At 40.4% G+C, this 15091-nt stretch overlaps 1 protein-coding gene across 3 annotated transcripts in view; it reads left to right on the top strand.

Annotated features, from left to right (window-relative positions):
- Window positions 1-15091, top strand: part of KLF12 (Kruppel like factor 12) — a 285076-nt gene that overhangs the window by 220200 nt on the left and 49785 nt on the right. For all 3 annotated transcript variants that reach the window (XM_040341374.1, XM_040341375.1, XM_040341373.1), the window contains exon 3: window positions 12839-13376. In XM_040341374.1, coding sequence (XP_040197308.1) covers window positions 12839-13376 — 538 coding nt within the window. The remainder of the gene's footprint in view (window positions 1-12838; window positions 13377-15091) is intronic.

The following is a 15091-nucleotide window of genomic DNA, read 5'->3' as shown; positions in this document are numbered from 1 at the left end:
ACCGATAGCCCTCAAAGTTTTCCCTTGTTGGGACTTATCTATTGTTTTGCAAGGTCTCACGGGAGCTCCGTTTGAACCTTTACAGAGTGCATCGTTAAAAAGTTTAGTTCTCAAAACAATTTTTTTAGTTGCCATTACATCAGCAAGGAGAATCAGTGAGCTCCAAGCTCTAGCAATTAAGGAACCCTTCCTTAGAGTTTTGCCAGACCGAGTGGTCCTTCAAACGGATCCAGCCTTCCTACCGAAAGTGGCCTCAACTTTCCATCGGTCGCAAGAAATAATTCTACCAACATTTTCCTCAGTTCCGGCTAATGCAGGAGAAGAAGCTTTCCATACACTGGATGTAAGGAGATGTCTGTTACAGTTCCTTTCAGTCACCAAGGAGTTCAGGAAATCAAACGCTCTTTTTGTGGTATTCTCTGGTTCCCGTAAAGGGGAAAAAGCTTCTAAGAGTACGCTCGGTAGATGGCTTAGACAAGCAATTTCTGAAGCCTATCAAGCAAAAGGAGAAGTTCCTCCTTCTGGGATCGCTGCTCATTCTACAAGGTCAACCGCAGTTTCCTGGGCCGAAAGGGCCGGTGCTACGCCTGATCAGATCTGTAAGGCTGCTACTTGGTCCAGTTTCTCAACTTTTATTCGGCACTACAGGTTGGACTTGCTGTCGGCCGCAGATCAAGCCTTCGGCAGGAAGGTACTGCAGGCAGTAGTCCCACCCTAGGGTAAGTTACTTGGTTATCCTCTCCAAGGTTGTCCTGAAAGGCGATTTGAGAAAGGCCTAGTTAGACTTACCGGTGACGGTATTTCTAAGAGCCTTTCAGGACAACCGCTATTTCCCTCCCTAAATGTGTATAAAAAAGTAAAGTATGTATCTATCATGGTGTTGTGGTTCTCTGTGCTTTGTTTTCCAGTGCCGGAGGCCACACAATAACTGAAGCCATGGTGGAAGAGGAGGGATTTAAAGCCTGTGGGTGTTTCCTACAGAAGAGGCGGAGCTGCGCTCTCTCCAAGGTTGTCCTGAAAGGCTCTTAGAAATACCGTCACCGGTAAGTCTAACTAGGCCTTTTCTATACACATGTGCAAATGAGGGATATACGCCGATTCACGAATGTACTTGCGCCCGGCGCATAATATACGCGGTTTGCGTAAGTCGTACGTTCGCCGTAAAGTTATTCCCCATATATGAGGCGCAACCCATGCAAAGGTATGGACCAGGGAACACAAGCCGTCGTATTTTACATTGTTTACTTTGGATGTGAGTATGACTGGGCGTAGGTTACGTTCACGCCATAGGCAGTGATCCGTCGTATCTTAGGCAGTTGTTTCCGACGTGATTCTGAGCATGAAGGATGCGTCCACAGCCGCTGTCGCTCGGCCCATCATTTGCATGGGGTCACGCCTCATTAGCATGGCTCACGCCCACTTCCACTTATGCCGACTTACGACTTGGAAACCCAGAGCAGATTTGGCAGCACTGGCTTTGTGAATCCAGTGCTTGCCTCTATGCGCTGCATCGGCGTAGCGTAAAGAAGATACGCTACGGCGGCATAAATATGCGCCGCTGTTTGTGAATCCGGGCCATATAGTATCACCAGACAAACGTCAGGAGTATAGAAAGATTGGGTCTAAGGTCCCTGAACCAAAGAACCACAAGGAGGGAAGGGCCAATAGGACTATTGAGGTACTAATAAATGGGTAACATCAAATATGAAAATACAGGTATAAAACAAAAGGAAATTTTATTGAATACAACATCAAAAAAAGAGACACAATAGGAAAATACAGAAATAAAATGGTGATAACCATATACAACGCCAATATAAAGAATGGGAGAAACAGCACAGCGTTGTGTATGGTTATCACCATTTTATTTCTGTATTTTCCTATTGTGTCTTTTTTTTAATGTTGTATTCAATAAAATGTCCTTTTGTTTTATACCTGTATTTCCATATTTGGTGTTACCCATTTATTAGTACTGCAATAGTCCTATTGGCCCTTCCCTCCTTTTGGTTCTTTGGTTCGGCGACCTTAGACCCAATCTTTCTATGTTCAAATTTCCAGGGTGATGGTACTACTCACCACAGTGTTTATGTATTTTACTCTAGAGGCTTTTATTCTTATTAAAACGTCAGGAGTAGTTGAACTTATTTTGGCATTTTTTTTTTATTTACATTTTTTTTTTACTATTCTGGATCAGGTTTCCTTTGATAATTAAAACATAAAAATCAGGAGATATCAATGACTTATTACCACAAATGTCAGCCTCGAATTATCAAGAAAAAACAAGGAAGGGGTGCCACTTCTCACTACCGCAGAAGAGATCTGTCTGTAGAGCCATGCAGATCACTCTTTACTGAACAGCCAATCGCTAGCTGAAAAGAATGACACAAAGCTCATGGCCTCAGCAGCGACCATGAGCTTGTTTTACCCACAATATTTTAATTATCCAAGGACGTTAACTGGTTAAGGAATGGTATGATTTTGTTGTATGTAGCTTGTGAATTTGACACAGTTCCAAATTTGATCAAATTGTGACACAAATAATCATAACCATATTTTTAACTAAACCAAAGTCTAGGCAAACTGCTAAATATACAGTAAAATACACCATCTGACAGGCACTTTTTGTGATATATACACACACCTGCCAAAAGTCACTGCCAGTAGGGTGACACCACTTTCTGTGTTCAAGTTAAATAATACACTGGTGTCACCTTCCTGAGCAGAGCCTGCTGATTGGACAATGATAGAGCTACAACACACTGATAAATTACCAACTTTGCAATCTCCTAGTGCCAGCACATTACATGTCAGCACATGTGAACGCAGCAAGGCCTAAGAAATTGAGTGAGTGCTGCTGTGCAGAGAATAACGAGAGGCTAATAGCAAGACAGATTAACATGATTCAGGCCCATTAGCTAGTTGTTTGGAACATTATAATTATTTTGTATTATTATTATTTTTACACATGTGCAATCTTTCTGAGGTTCAGCTTATTACTTTAAGAATCATACTCATTATTGTTTGTACAATACATTCATGTGATGAAAGAAATCTAAATTATTTGTAAAGTCTGTCATTGTAGCTTTGTGCCATATAAGGTAAAATTCCGTTAGGATATGAATGTGAAATGTTGTGGCTCCATCTGGTGGAAGTTTTGTAATACTGCCACCAACACACTTTATTATTAGGAAATCGCGAGGATAGAAATATAAGAGCTACAATTGCTGTGTTTTGAACTTGGAATTTGGAACTCAGAATTTAAAACCTACATAGTTAAATAGTAGGTAAGGTTGAATAAAGACATAGGGGTTTATTTAGTAATGGCATATCCACTTCACGCTACAAGTGCACTTGGAAGTGCAATTGGAAATGCAGTTGCTGTAAATCTGAGGGGGACACGCAAGATAAAAAAAAAACAGAATTTTAGCTTGCACATGGTTGGATGATAAAAATCAGCAGGGCTTCCCCTAATTTCAGATCTTCCTTTCAGTTCTACAGTGACTGCACTCTCAAGTGCACTTGCAGTGCAAGGTGGATTTGTCTGTAGTAAATCAACCCCAATAGTCCATCCAGTTCAACCTGTGTAGGGGCATGTGTGTCAGTGTCCGTAATTATTTCCTATATCCCTGTGCGTTGAGTACTTTAAGACGCACACTTGGGAGTCGAAATATGGAATCTGGAACTCAGGCCTCATACACATGACCAGACGTGTCCGATGAAAACGGTCCGCGGACCGTTTTCATCGGACATGTCTGCTGGGTGATTTTGGTCTGATGTGTGCACACACCATCAGACCAAATTCCCCGCGGACAGAATACGCAGTGTTGTGGCGGCGACGTGGCGGCGACGATGACACGGCGACGTGCGCGAACCCGGAAGTTCAATGCTTCCACGCATGCGTCGAATCACTTCGACGCATGCGCGGGATTTCGGGCCAGCGGACATGTCCGATGAGTCGTACTGACCATCGGACATGTCCGACGGACAGGCTTCCAGTGGACAAGTTTCTTAGCATGCTATGAAACTTTTGTCCGCTGGAAACCTGTCCGCTAGGCCGGAAAACTGTCCGGTAGGCCCTACACACGGTCGGACATGCCTGCGGAAACTGGTCCGACGGACCAGTTTCAGCGGACATGTTCGGTCGTGTGTACAAGGCCTCAGAGTTTGGAACTTGGAATTAGTAACTTGAAATTTGGATATCGGGACAAGGAATGTGGCGCTCTGAACTCAGAATATGGAAATTGGAATTTTCTAACTCAGAAGCCAAAATTTGGAGCTTGGAACTCAGAATGTGGAACTTAATCCAATTTGAAAATTGGAATAGTTTTCAAAGGTGCAGGCTGGCTTTATGATTGTGTAATTCACTAACCGGTACAAGGTATGCCAAAGGAGAGTTGCATGCTTTTTCAGGTTCGTAACTCATATGCAGTGGAGACAGACTTAGCATGACAACCCTGGAGCCTGTACCTTTAAAAACGTAATCAGTAATCGCAGCTACCATATTTCTGTCCTCACCGATAAATGCGAGTCCTTGTGTGGAGTAGAATCTGTATTTGGACACAGTGCTGGCCGATATAACCTGGTCTGAAAGTGAAATATTTAATTACTCAAATAATTTAATAATTTTAAATGTATTTAACAATTTTTATCATGGCAGTTTATTAATGCAACTAACTGCATTTTAGCTTTAGTATTGACTAGGGTAGATCAGAGGTCACCACCCAAAACTCCTAAACTACCCTCCAAAACTCCACCACCCACTTAATCCTAATAAAGTACTTAACACAAAGTGGAGTTAAATGGCCTTCAGGCCTTTTATTAAACCCAAATTACAATAAATAACAATTAAACATTACAGCTAAATATATACAGTTTATGCCCACAGCTGCAAGACACCGCCTCTGGGACATTACCACTTGCCCACAGGCCTTCCAGGTCTACTACTACCTGGTTCCTATTATTGGACCACACTCAACTAAAAGACACCATACCAACAGATGAGTTTCCACTTGTATCCCACAACAACAGATTTTACCCCATGCAAGGGGTCACAACGGCCGACCGATCACTGGAAGACCTGTTTGACACCTGCCTATATAGCAAATACCAAGGAGGGCCATTCATCCGATGGCTTCCAGACTCCAACTTTTACAGTCCAACCCCTCCCTGCAGTCTAATCTCCTATGCTCCTCCCCATTACCCCGTCTTCTCAGATAATAAGTATGCCTACTACATCTCCATTCGCTGTCTGGTTCCCCTTCAACACTGTCATGCAGGCCCTAAGCTTCATTCATTCCTTATAGCATTATACCTTCCTTTATGTACATTTCCATTTACTACAGTATACACTTGAACTATTTCAGTTAAAATTCATTAAAAAACAACCAATTACATCCAATACTAAGCATGTAGAAGTATCCACACCTATACATAAGTTATTTGAATGATGGCTTATTGCAGTATGTTACCTGGCAAGTTAGACAAAGAAGCAAATACGTCTATTGTTTTTGCCTATGGATTCTGGGGGGGTTATTTATGAAAGGTAAATCCACTTTGCACTACAAGTGCCCTTGGAAATGCAGTCACTGTAGTTCTAAGGGGAACATGCAAGGAAAATAAAAAACTGCATTTAGCTTGTACATGATTGGATGATAAAATCAGCTGAACTTCCCCTCATTTCAGAGCTTTCCCTCAGATCTACAGCGATTGCACTTTCAAGTGTAATTGCAGTGCACTTGTAGTGCAAAGTGGATTTGCCTTTCGCAAATAAAACACTGATAACACAAAGGAGCATTTTTATAAAGCAGTGAATGTGACATTTACAAGCAATCACCACAGGTCAATAATTCACTGTAATTTTAAAAGATCTGTACTTTGAACATTCCCCTGCAATGAATGTTTGGTGAATGTCACAGTCACCGCTTTATAAGTATGCGTAAAAGTAAATTGGGTTCTTGAAGTATTTACATAATTTGCTGCATCCACAAAAAATATATTTTACTCTTCTGAAACAGAGAGCCATTTCGAACATACAACAAATCCCTAGTCCAAATCATATTAACAGCACACTGTAATGAATATTTATTTAATAGGACATTCATGTAATAAATAAGGTTTCTGTTTCAGATCAAAGATAGTCATCAGTTTTATATGCAGTGTGCAAAACACAGTGGGCCAGATCCACAAAGAACTTACGTTGCGTAAGTTCTACGATGCGCCGTCGTATCTTTGTTTTGCATCCACAAAACAAGATACGACTGAATGTGGGCTAGATCCGACTGACGTACGTCTTAGTACGCCGTCGGATCTTAGGTGCATATTTACGCTGGCCGCTAGGTGGCGCTTCCGTTTATTTCCGCGTAGAGTATGCAAATTAGCTAGATACGCTGATTCTCAGAACGTACGTCCGGCCGGCACATTTTTTTACGTCGTATATGTAAGGCTTTTTTCGGCGTAACGTTACCCCTGCCTCTATGAGGTGTACGCAATGTTCGGTATGGACGTCGGGACAGCGTCGAATTTTCCGTCGTTTGCGTAAATCGTTCGCGAATAGGGCTTTGGTAAGTTACGTTCACGTCAAAAGCATTGACTATTCACGACGTGATTTCGCTCATGCGCACTGGGATACGTCCACGGACGGCGCATGCGCCGTTCATAAAAAAGCGTCAATTACGTGGGGTCATACCAGATTACCATACAACACGCCCACTCCAAGCCTACTTTGAATTACGCGGGCTTGCGCCGGCCGATTTACGTTACGCCGACGCACATATGGGAGCAAGTGCTTTGTGGATACCCTACGAGCCACTCTGAGTTACGGCGGCGTAGCGCATATGAGATGCGCTACGCCCGCCTTAATATACGCCTGTTTTTGTTGATCTGGCCCAGTATGTGCAATGTATACTTGCAATGTAAAAAAAGTGAACTACATAATGTAGTTTAGAAATTAAATGTTTAAATAGGACATAAATAATGAAATATGACTTAGTGGGGAGTTAATACGTATATCAAGTCACGGAGAATGCTTTAAAAAGAATTCATCAGCCACTGGCTCATTTCTCATTTGCTATTAATTCAATCGCTTAAATGACAATTACATAATGAAATCATTCCCCAGCGGCTTGTCCGCTCAGTGGGCTGCCAAAGGCTGCACTTTGACCAGAGGGTCTTCTTTATTGTAGTAGCTTTTGGATTTAAAGCTAATGTTTAAGCCACAACTAAACATCTTCTACAAGAACAGGTACAACAAGGTAGCTGCTGATAACTTTATTAGCCAGAATTCCCTCCTCTGTGTGCCACTCTGATTTCGTTTCACTTTGATACTATGAGAATTTTCCTGCCAAGTACTGCCCAACTGCCATTCACCTGTCAAATGACAGTTACCTCAGTGGTTAGTAAAGGTGATATTATTAAACAGAGAGGAGACATGTGAGCATGAGATGTATAAAAAAAAAAAGAGAATTGAAATTAAATCACAGAGATGCACAGGACTTTGATACTTGCTGAGTTTTTAGTTATAAAACATGTACATGGCATGCCCGACCCCCCGTTTTACTTACCTCACCTCTCAAAAGTCCCCCGCTCATCCCCATCATCCTCTTCGGTTCCCAGCCTGGCCGTTGACTGGCTAGGTTGTACGGATTGACAGCAGCGCAGCCATTGGCTGTTGCTGCTGTCAATCACAGCCAATGACGCTGCGCGCCGGGGGGCAGGCCAAGTGATACAGTCGGCGGCTATGCCCGCCGCTGTATCACGGATGCGCGCCCGCAAGAGCTGTCCACCATGCAAGCTTTCTCGCATGAAGGTGGAAAGCTCTCGCGGAGGGGGAGCCATGACAGCCGCCGAGGGACCACAGAAGACGTGGATGGGGGCCACTGTGTGCAAAATGAGCCACACAGTGGAGGTAAGTATAACATGTTTGTTATTTAGAAAGAAAAATTAACTTTAGTGTTGCTTTAAGTGAAAGTCTGAAGTCTAGAAGTCATCAATCAGAATCATCATTAAGCCAAGTACGCACCACTATTTATTTATTTTTTGTTCAACCCAGTGGGTTTTTCCTCTTTTTAATAAGTGATCACATACCCTCTGTTCTAAGCTGCATAAGGATCTTAGAGAGCTTGGAGTGGAAAAACAGCAGCACACTGAACTTCCCAGTGACATGTCTAATCATTGTGGGAGAGCGAGCTGAGCTCTCAGCACAGACAGAAAACTGGCTGCATGATGTTCTCATGCCTAGTGTGATCAGTTTTTAATGGGAAAGCAGAGTGATTGGCAAGAGCATCAGATATTTCATGCAAAGGAAGCAATACAGATACCAGAACAGGATAAAGTTTATTTCAATAGATGGTAAAACAAGCACATATCAGGAATATTACATTTTTGGGAGTATCCCTGCATGCTCTCAGGACTACTTGTGAATTCTAGAGTGTATGTCTAGCTCAAGGCAAGTCCTGCAGGCTGAAGCATCAAATTGAGATAAAAGGTGAAGGTCTTTTGCAGGGTAAAGACATAATTGAGCACATACAGAAAGAATAGATAGGAAGATTTGCTAAAAACACTGGCGAGAAAATGGGATTTTGAATTGCATCTTGCAATTGCACCACTACTCAAGAGAAGAATAAAGTATAATAAAGTACCCGTAACTATTGGATTGTCATTGTCCAGTTTGCATAACTCAATGTTTCTTCATAGATCATTTACTTATAAAATTGTTTAGAGTTTGCATCTAGCAGCATAAGAAACACATCTCTATGGCTTTATAGCAGCCCTGTTCATAATAGTTTAAACTGGTGCCAGATTAATGATGCTTAAAGTATATAAGAGGATTATGTAGGCTGCCATCACTGACCTCTCCCTCTGGGGATAATTTTCTGTCAGTTAGTACTGAAGCCACAGAATAATAATATCTGTAACCAAACTGAAACCAGAATAGAGATAAGCAGATCTGACTTTTTTTCGGACTTACATTTTATAATTCCTTGTGTGTGGTGGTGGCTTAAAAGTATTGAACTCATACACAGACAGTGAAAAAGCATTTTCAGAAGCAAGTCAGCATAAGAAGTCTAATTTTACTTTCATAACAGGTGTACTTTAAAGGATAAGTGTACTTGAAAGTACACGTGACCTATAAAAAATTTATTGTATTATTTTCTCCCTTCTGGTTTGTTTATTTTCAATCTTTTTATTAAAGTTTTTCAAAAATAGTCGATACAAACAGATCCATAAGAGATCAAGGATACATCCACAATTGTATACAAGTTATAAAGAGATTTCACCAAATCTAAAAACATAACCCATTAAAGAATAATGCCTCGTACACGTGACCAGTTTTCCCATGACAGCTTTTGGTCGGGAAAACTGGCCGTGTGTATGCTCCACGGCAGTTTTCCTGACAGGAAAACCGCTGGGAATCGCGGCAGGAAAAATTAGAACATGTTCTCTTTTTTCCTGCCGCGATTCCCGACGGTCTTTTTCCCGGCAGTTTCCCTATGGGAAACACTGATGTGGAGCATACACACGGCCGGGATTCTCGGCCAAAGCTCTCACCGCAGTCTTCCCGATGGGAAAACCTCTGGTGTGTACATGGGGAAAGTGACAGCAGGTTCTCGGTTTTCCCCCCGGTTTCCCAGCGGATTTTTTACCGCCAGGAATCCCGATCGTGTGTACGGGACATAAGATGATGTAACATCCAAAGGTCACCTACAAACTCAAAGTCCCTCACACTAGCTGAATCCCGCTTTATAGGTGGATTGAGAGTATACTATTCAGAGCATATCAGTAACCTGTGGCAGGGAGATGCATAGCCAAGGGAAAAAAAACACAGAGAAAAAATCGTTAAGTAGCTAATACCATTGTAATTAACTGTATTAGCTGGACTGTAACCATAGTCAGACTTTTTTTGAACCGTCAAAGAGTGAGACTGCGAAAGGCATTATATGCATCAACTTTGTAGGCCTACAAAAATTAGGAATAGCTTGGAATCAGTGTGCAGGAAGGGTAAGTATAGTACATTACCCCCCCTTTGCAATTACCCTTGGCACTAGGCCAAATCATGGCTTATTAGTGGCATGGCGCTGAATGACCTGGGGGTAGAATTGACGACAACAGAAAGAGAGGATCGTATCCTTCTGGTTTGATAACCAGATATGGACATTGGATGTAGTACTATACATACCCCAAAAAAAAACCTTCATCTAAATTTTTTGGGCCTGCGTGGTACGGCCAGACCCTCCTTCTCCCCAACAGCTAAGAGATGATGGTTACTAATCAAAGGGATTGATTCATTATATATTAGTATAATATCAGTATAACAGAACTGACATAGGAAATATCAATGTTTTTGCCCCAACACACAAAGAATAAAGTCAAAAGAGAGGCCAAGGAAACGTGTGGGGAAAATAATCCACATCCCTTTTCTAATCAGTCATATTTTGAAGTTTTTTATATAATGATCAGTAAAGGTAAAATCTGGACATAATTGGCAAGAACTAAATTATTAACATGCATTGGGAGGCTGAGCATAAAGTAATATTAGTAGTGAATAGAACATGGAAGAAATGGAATTGTTGTCCATGATGACCAACCAACAGCATTCCAGTAGTGGTGGAAAATGAATGCTACCATGCAATGAATTGCTTAGGTAACATTTCCATGTTTGCTCCAGTTTTTAAAATATTCACCATATAACTATAATCTAAAAAGCTGCAAGTTAGGGAAGGGAGTAACCGCTCCAGGTGGGTGTGTTGGGAAAATCAGCAACGGTTCAGGAAATCAAGGGTGCTGGCAAAGCACAAAGCAATTGATATAAGGAAAGACGGGATGGACAGCCGCAATCCAAAAAAACATAAGGTAGTCTTTATTGTAAAAAATTGATAAAAAAATGCACTACAAAACAAGCAGAACACAGGGAAAACAGCCTACACATTTCACACTCCGATTAGTGCTTAGTCATGGCCATTTTTTTTGGAGTGCGGCTGTCCATCCCGTCTTTCCTTATATCAATTGCACCTTGCGAGTTAGGCTGAAACATGGTGATTTAATAATACAAACATTGAAAAAAATTATATCAGAAATAGTCAACGGATTATTCTGATCCTAGCGCTCAATGGAAAAATAGTTGAATAAATGAACGATTGTTTTACGCAGTAGAAAAGCAGCTATTATAATAAAATGGTACTAAAAAACAATGTATTATTAAAAGATTAACAAGACATTAACAGCGCTGGAATGAGCCTATAATTGGCTTATGAGTCTGACACCCATATACTGCAATAGTTAATTGAGAAAATGTCTTTAGGACTATATATACACCACGTTGGATATCTCTAGTGAATATATAACAAGGGTTCCCACTCCTTATAGTTCCATTGGTAGTAGTCCATGCAATTCCTCAAATGTAAAAAACTCTTGTTGGAAGTGATCCCAAAGTGTAGGCACTAATCTGCTCAAATGCTGATAGGGACTCTCTGTGATATCCCCCTTAAGATTTTGTACTCACCAGAATGTAGTACTTTAAAGCATTGGATACATCCACTTGTAGCAATCACGCATCGGTTCTCCTCCACTGGTGTGTGATGATGATCCGTATGCTCTAATCAGTGTAGCTTTAACTATGTAGAGAGTGGACCTCATATGTATGTCTGCTCCATGCTGTCTGCATGGAGCAGACATACATATGAGGTCCACTCTCTACATAGCTAAAGCTACACTGATTAGAGCATACGGATCATCATCACACACCAGTGGAGGAGAACCGATGCGTGATTGCTACAAGTGGATGTATCCAATGCTTTAAAGTACTACATTCTGGTGAGTACAAAATCTTAAGGGGGATATCACAGAGAGTCCCTATCAGCATTTGAGCAGATTAGTGCCTACACTTTGGGATCACTTCCAACAAGAGTTTTTTACATTTGAGGAATTGCATGGACTACTACCAATGGAACTATAAGGAGTGGGAACCCTTGTTATATATTCACTAGAGATATCCAACGTGGTGTATATATAGTCCTAAAGACATTTTCTCAATTAACTATTGCAGTATATGGGTGTCAGACTCATAAGCCAATTATAGGCTCATTCCAGCGCTGTTAATGTCTTGTTAATACCTTTTAATAATACATTGTTTTTTAATAATGCAAACATGTTATATGTTTTATTAAAAATGGAATAAAGGTTAGTTATGTTTTAGGCACGAATGTGTTAGATGCATGGGTAGGTGAGTTTATCCCTGTTATGTGCTTGAGGTCTAATGCTTCTTGGAGCACCTCTTGCTGTGCTGTATGATGGTTTAACCCAGACCTATAGCTGAAAAACATTCCTAGTTCATATAATCATTACCTTGCTAATAATGTTTTATTTCAGCTTATTCCCTTTAGTGTAATTGCATGTTAACCTAAAGGAATGAATAAGACAATAAGAAAAATGAATAAATAAAGAATAAGTTCATGACTCTGAAGAAAGCCTTCTCAGAGAATTTTTATATAATTACATGGGTAATAAATGAATGCTAAGATGATCTTTATCTGACGGACATATTTAATGATCTAATAAGATTTTATTTCGCTTTTTCTTCACAAGCTTAGAATAAAATATTGCAGGATTATCCACATTCAGTAAACTGGAACAAAGTTTGGATAAGTTTACTTCGTCCAAATTAGTATGTGTGTGTGTGTGTGTGTGTGTGTAATATGGTATGACAACCATATGCATATTAGAACCTTCCATGTTTTTCTCATTTTAGGTAAAAAGCACTTTTTTAAATTTAATTGAAAATGTTTATCTCCTAGTAGGTATAATTTAAACAAAATTATTAATAATTACTTTGTTTCTCCTACAGTCTTCAAAAGTCCACAGCTACCCAGATATGGAAGCTGTACCCCTCCTCCTCAACAATGTGAAGGCTGAGCCCCCAGAGGACTTGTTAGCCACAGACCATTTTCAAACACAGACGGAGCCAGTGGACTTGTCAATAAACAAGGCTCGAACCTCACCAAGAGGAGTGTCTTCTTCTCCACTGTCCATTGCAACTTCTGCAGCTTCACCTTCAAATTCTTCTTCTTCCTCCAGCTGTCCTGTTTCATCTCCAACCGTGATAACTTCGGTACCATCAACAGCATCAGTGCCAACAGTATTAACTCCAGGGCCCCTTGTGGCTTCAGCATCTGGGGTCGGTGGCCAGCAATTTTTGCACATTATTCACCCCGTCCCACCTTCAAGTCCTTTGAATCTTCAGTCTAGTAAACTAAGTCATGTACATCGTATACCAGTTGTTGTGCAGTCAGTTCCTGTTGTTTACACTGCTGTGAGATCACCAGGAAGTATGAATTCTACAATAGTGGTACCTTTGTTAGAGGATGGTAGGAGTCATCTTAAAGGTAAGCATTGCAGCAAATTAAATACATAATACTTTTTAGGCATAGTACATATCTGTTGATATAATGCATTGGATGTTAAAAGGTTTGCTTATGTGTTTTTTAATATGCAAAGCCCAATATAATATTACGGCCTTAAAGGGGTTGTAATGGTTTGTTTTTTATTTTCTAAATAGGTTCCTTTAAGCTAGCAGTATATATATATATATATATATATATATATATATATATATATATATATATATATATACTGGTCTGGACCGCACACCCAACAAAAAACGGTGCAAAGCAGATAAAGGAGATCACCCAACCTCCAATATATATAAAAACAAAAAACTTCCGATCTGCAGCCCCTTGTAGATTTATTAAGAGAGTTACAAACTCATAAAATTACAACAGTTTCAGAACGGTCAGGATCCTTCATCGGGTACAACAAGCATTAAAGTCAAACTGACATATATTCTTTATATAACATATTGCTCCTGGACTGGAAATTAGCAACACCTGAATCACTTCAAATAAGATAGAATGCAATTAAACATAGCAGCTAATATTAAGGGGATAAATAGTATGGCAGTGTCTCTGGTTACTTCATATAGAGGCCTGTAAAAAATAAAAAATAACTTATAGCAATATTTACAAAAACAAATTCAAATCATAGTCTTTATTCAACCCCTTCAGATAAATAGTATCTAATTGTGAAATCCACTCCACTTCCCTCTGTCTCAATTGTATTTCTCTAGTTCCACCCCTCTGCCAATGTGAGACATGATCAATTACCATGAATCTAAGCTGGGCTACAGTATGCCCACACTGTTTAAAATGTTAAGCAACTGGCAATTCAGATTGTGGAGAGCAAATGGAAGATTTGTGCTAGGATATCCTATTCATAATTTTCTAAAAGGTCTCCCCCACATAATATAATCCACATAAACATTTTAAAATATGGATCATATATGTACTCTGACATGTAAAAAAATCTTTAATGTCAATACATTTACCTGACTGGGGATAAGTAAATGATGTTCCCTTAATCATACTGGAACATTGTACATAATGTAGACAGGGGAAGGAACCATTCCTCCTAGAAGCTAGAAATGTGGGTACTCCCATCACTTTCTCACGGAAATTCTGACTTGATAACCATATCCCTAATAGTTCATACTCTTCTATAAGATGGTAATGGAGAATCTTGAAATTCATCAACATCAGGAAAAGCTTCTCTCAGAATTCTCCAATGTTTAATTACTGAATAAATCTGTGCAGAATCTAAATGACACTGGGAAACCAAAGGAATTCTCTTGTTCTGTCCATATTGCCAACTTAGGCCTTGTACACACGATAGGTTAACCAGAGGACACTGGTCTAAAGGACCGTTTTTATCGGTCCAAACCGATCGTGTGTAGGCCCTTCGGATAAAAAAATGTCAACTTGCTTTAAAATGTAACCGATGGATTGCTAACCGATAGGTCAAAACCAATCGTTAGTACGCACAACCATCGGTTAAAAATCCACGCATGCTCAGAATCAAGTCGACGCATGTTCGGAAGCATTGAACTTTGTTTTTTTCAGCACGTCGTTGTGTTTTACGTCACCGTGTTCTGACACGATCGTTTTTTTAACTGATGGTGTGTACACACGACGGACCATCAGTCAGCTTCATAGGTTAACCTAGGACAACGGTCCTTCAGACCGTTGTCCTCTGGTTAACCAATCAT

Source organism: Rana temporaria, chromosome 2 (assembly GCF_905171775.1).
Source record: "Rana temporaria chromosome 2, aRanTem1.1, whole genome shotgun sequence".
Lineage (NCBI taxonomy): Eukaryota > Metazoa > Chordata > Amphibia > Anura > Ranidae > Rana > Rana temporaria.
The sequence above is the reverse complement of the archived record's forward strand: the minus strand, read 5'-3'. Positions and strand labels throughout refer to the sequence as shown.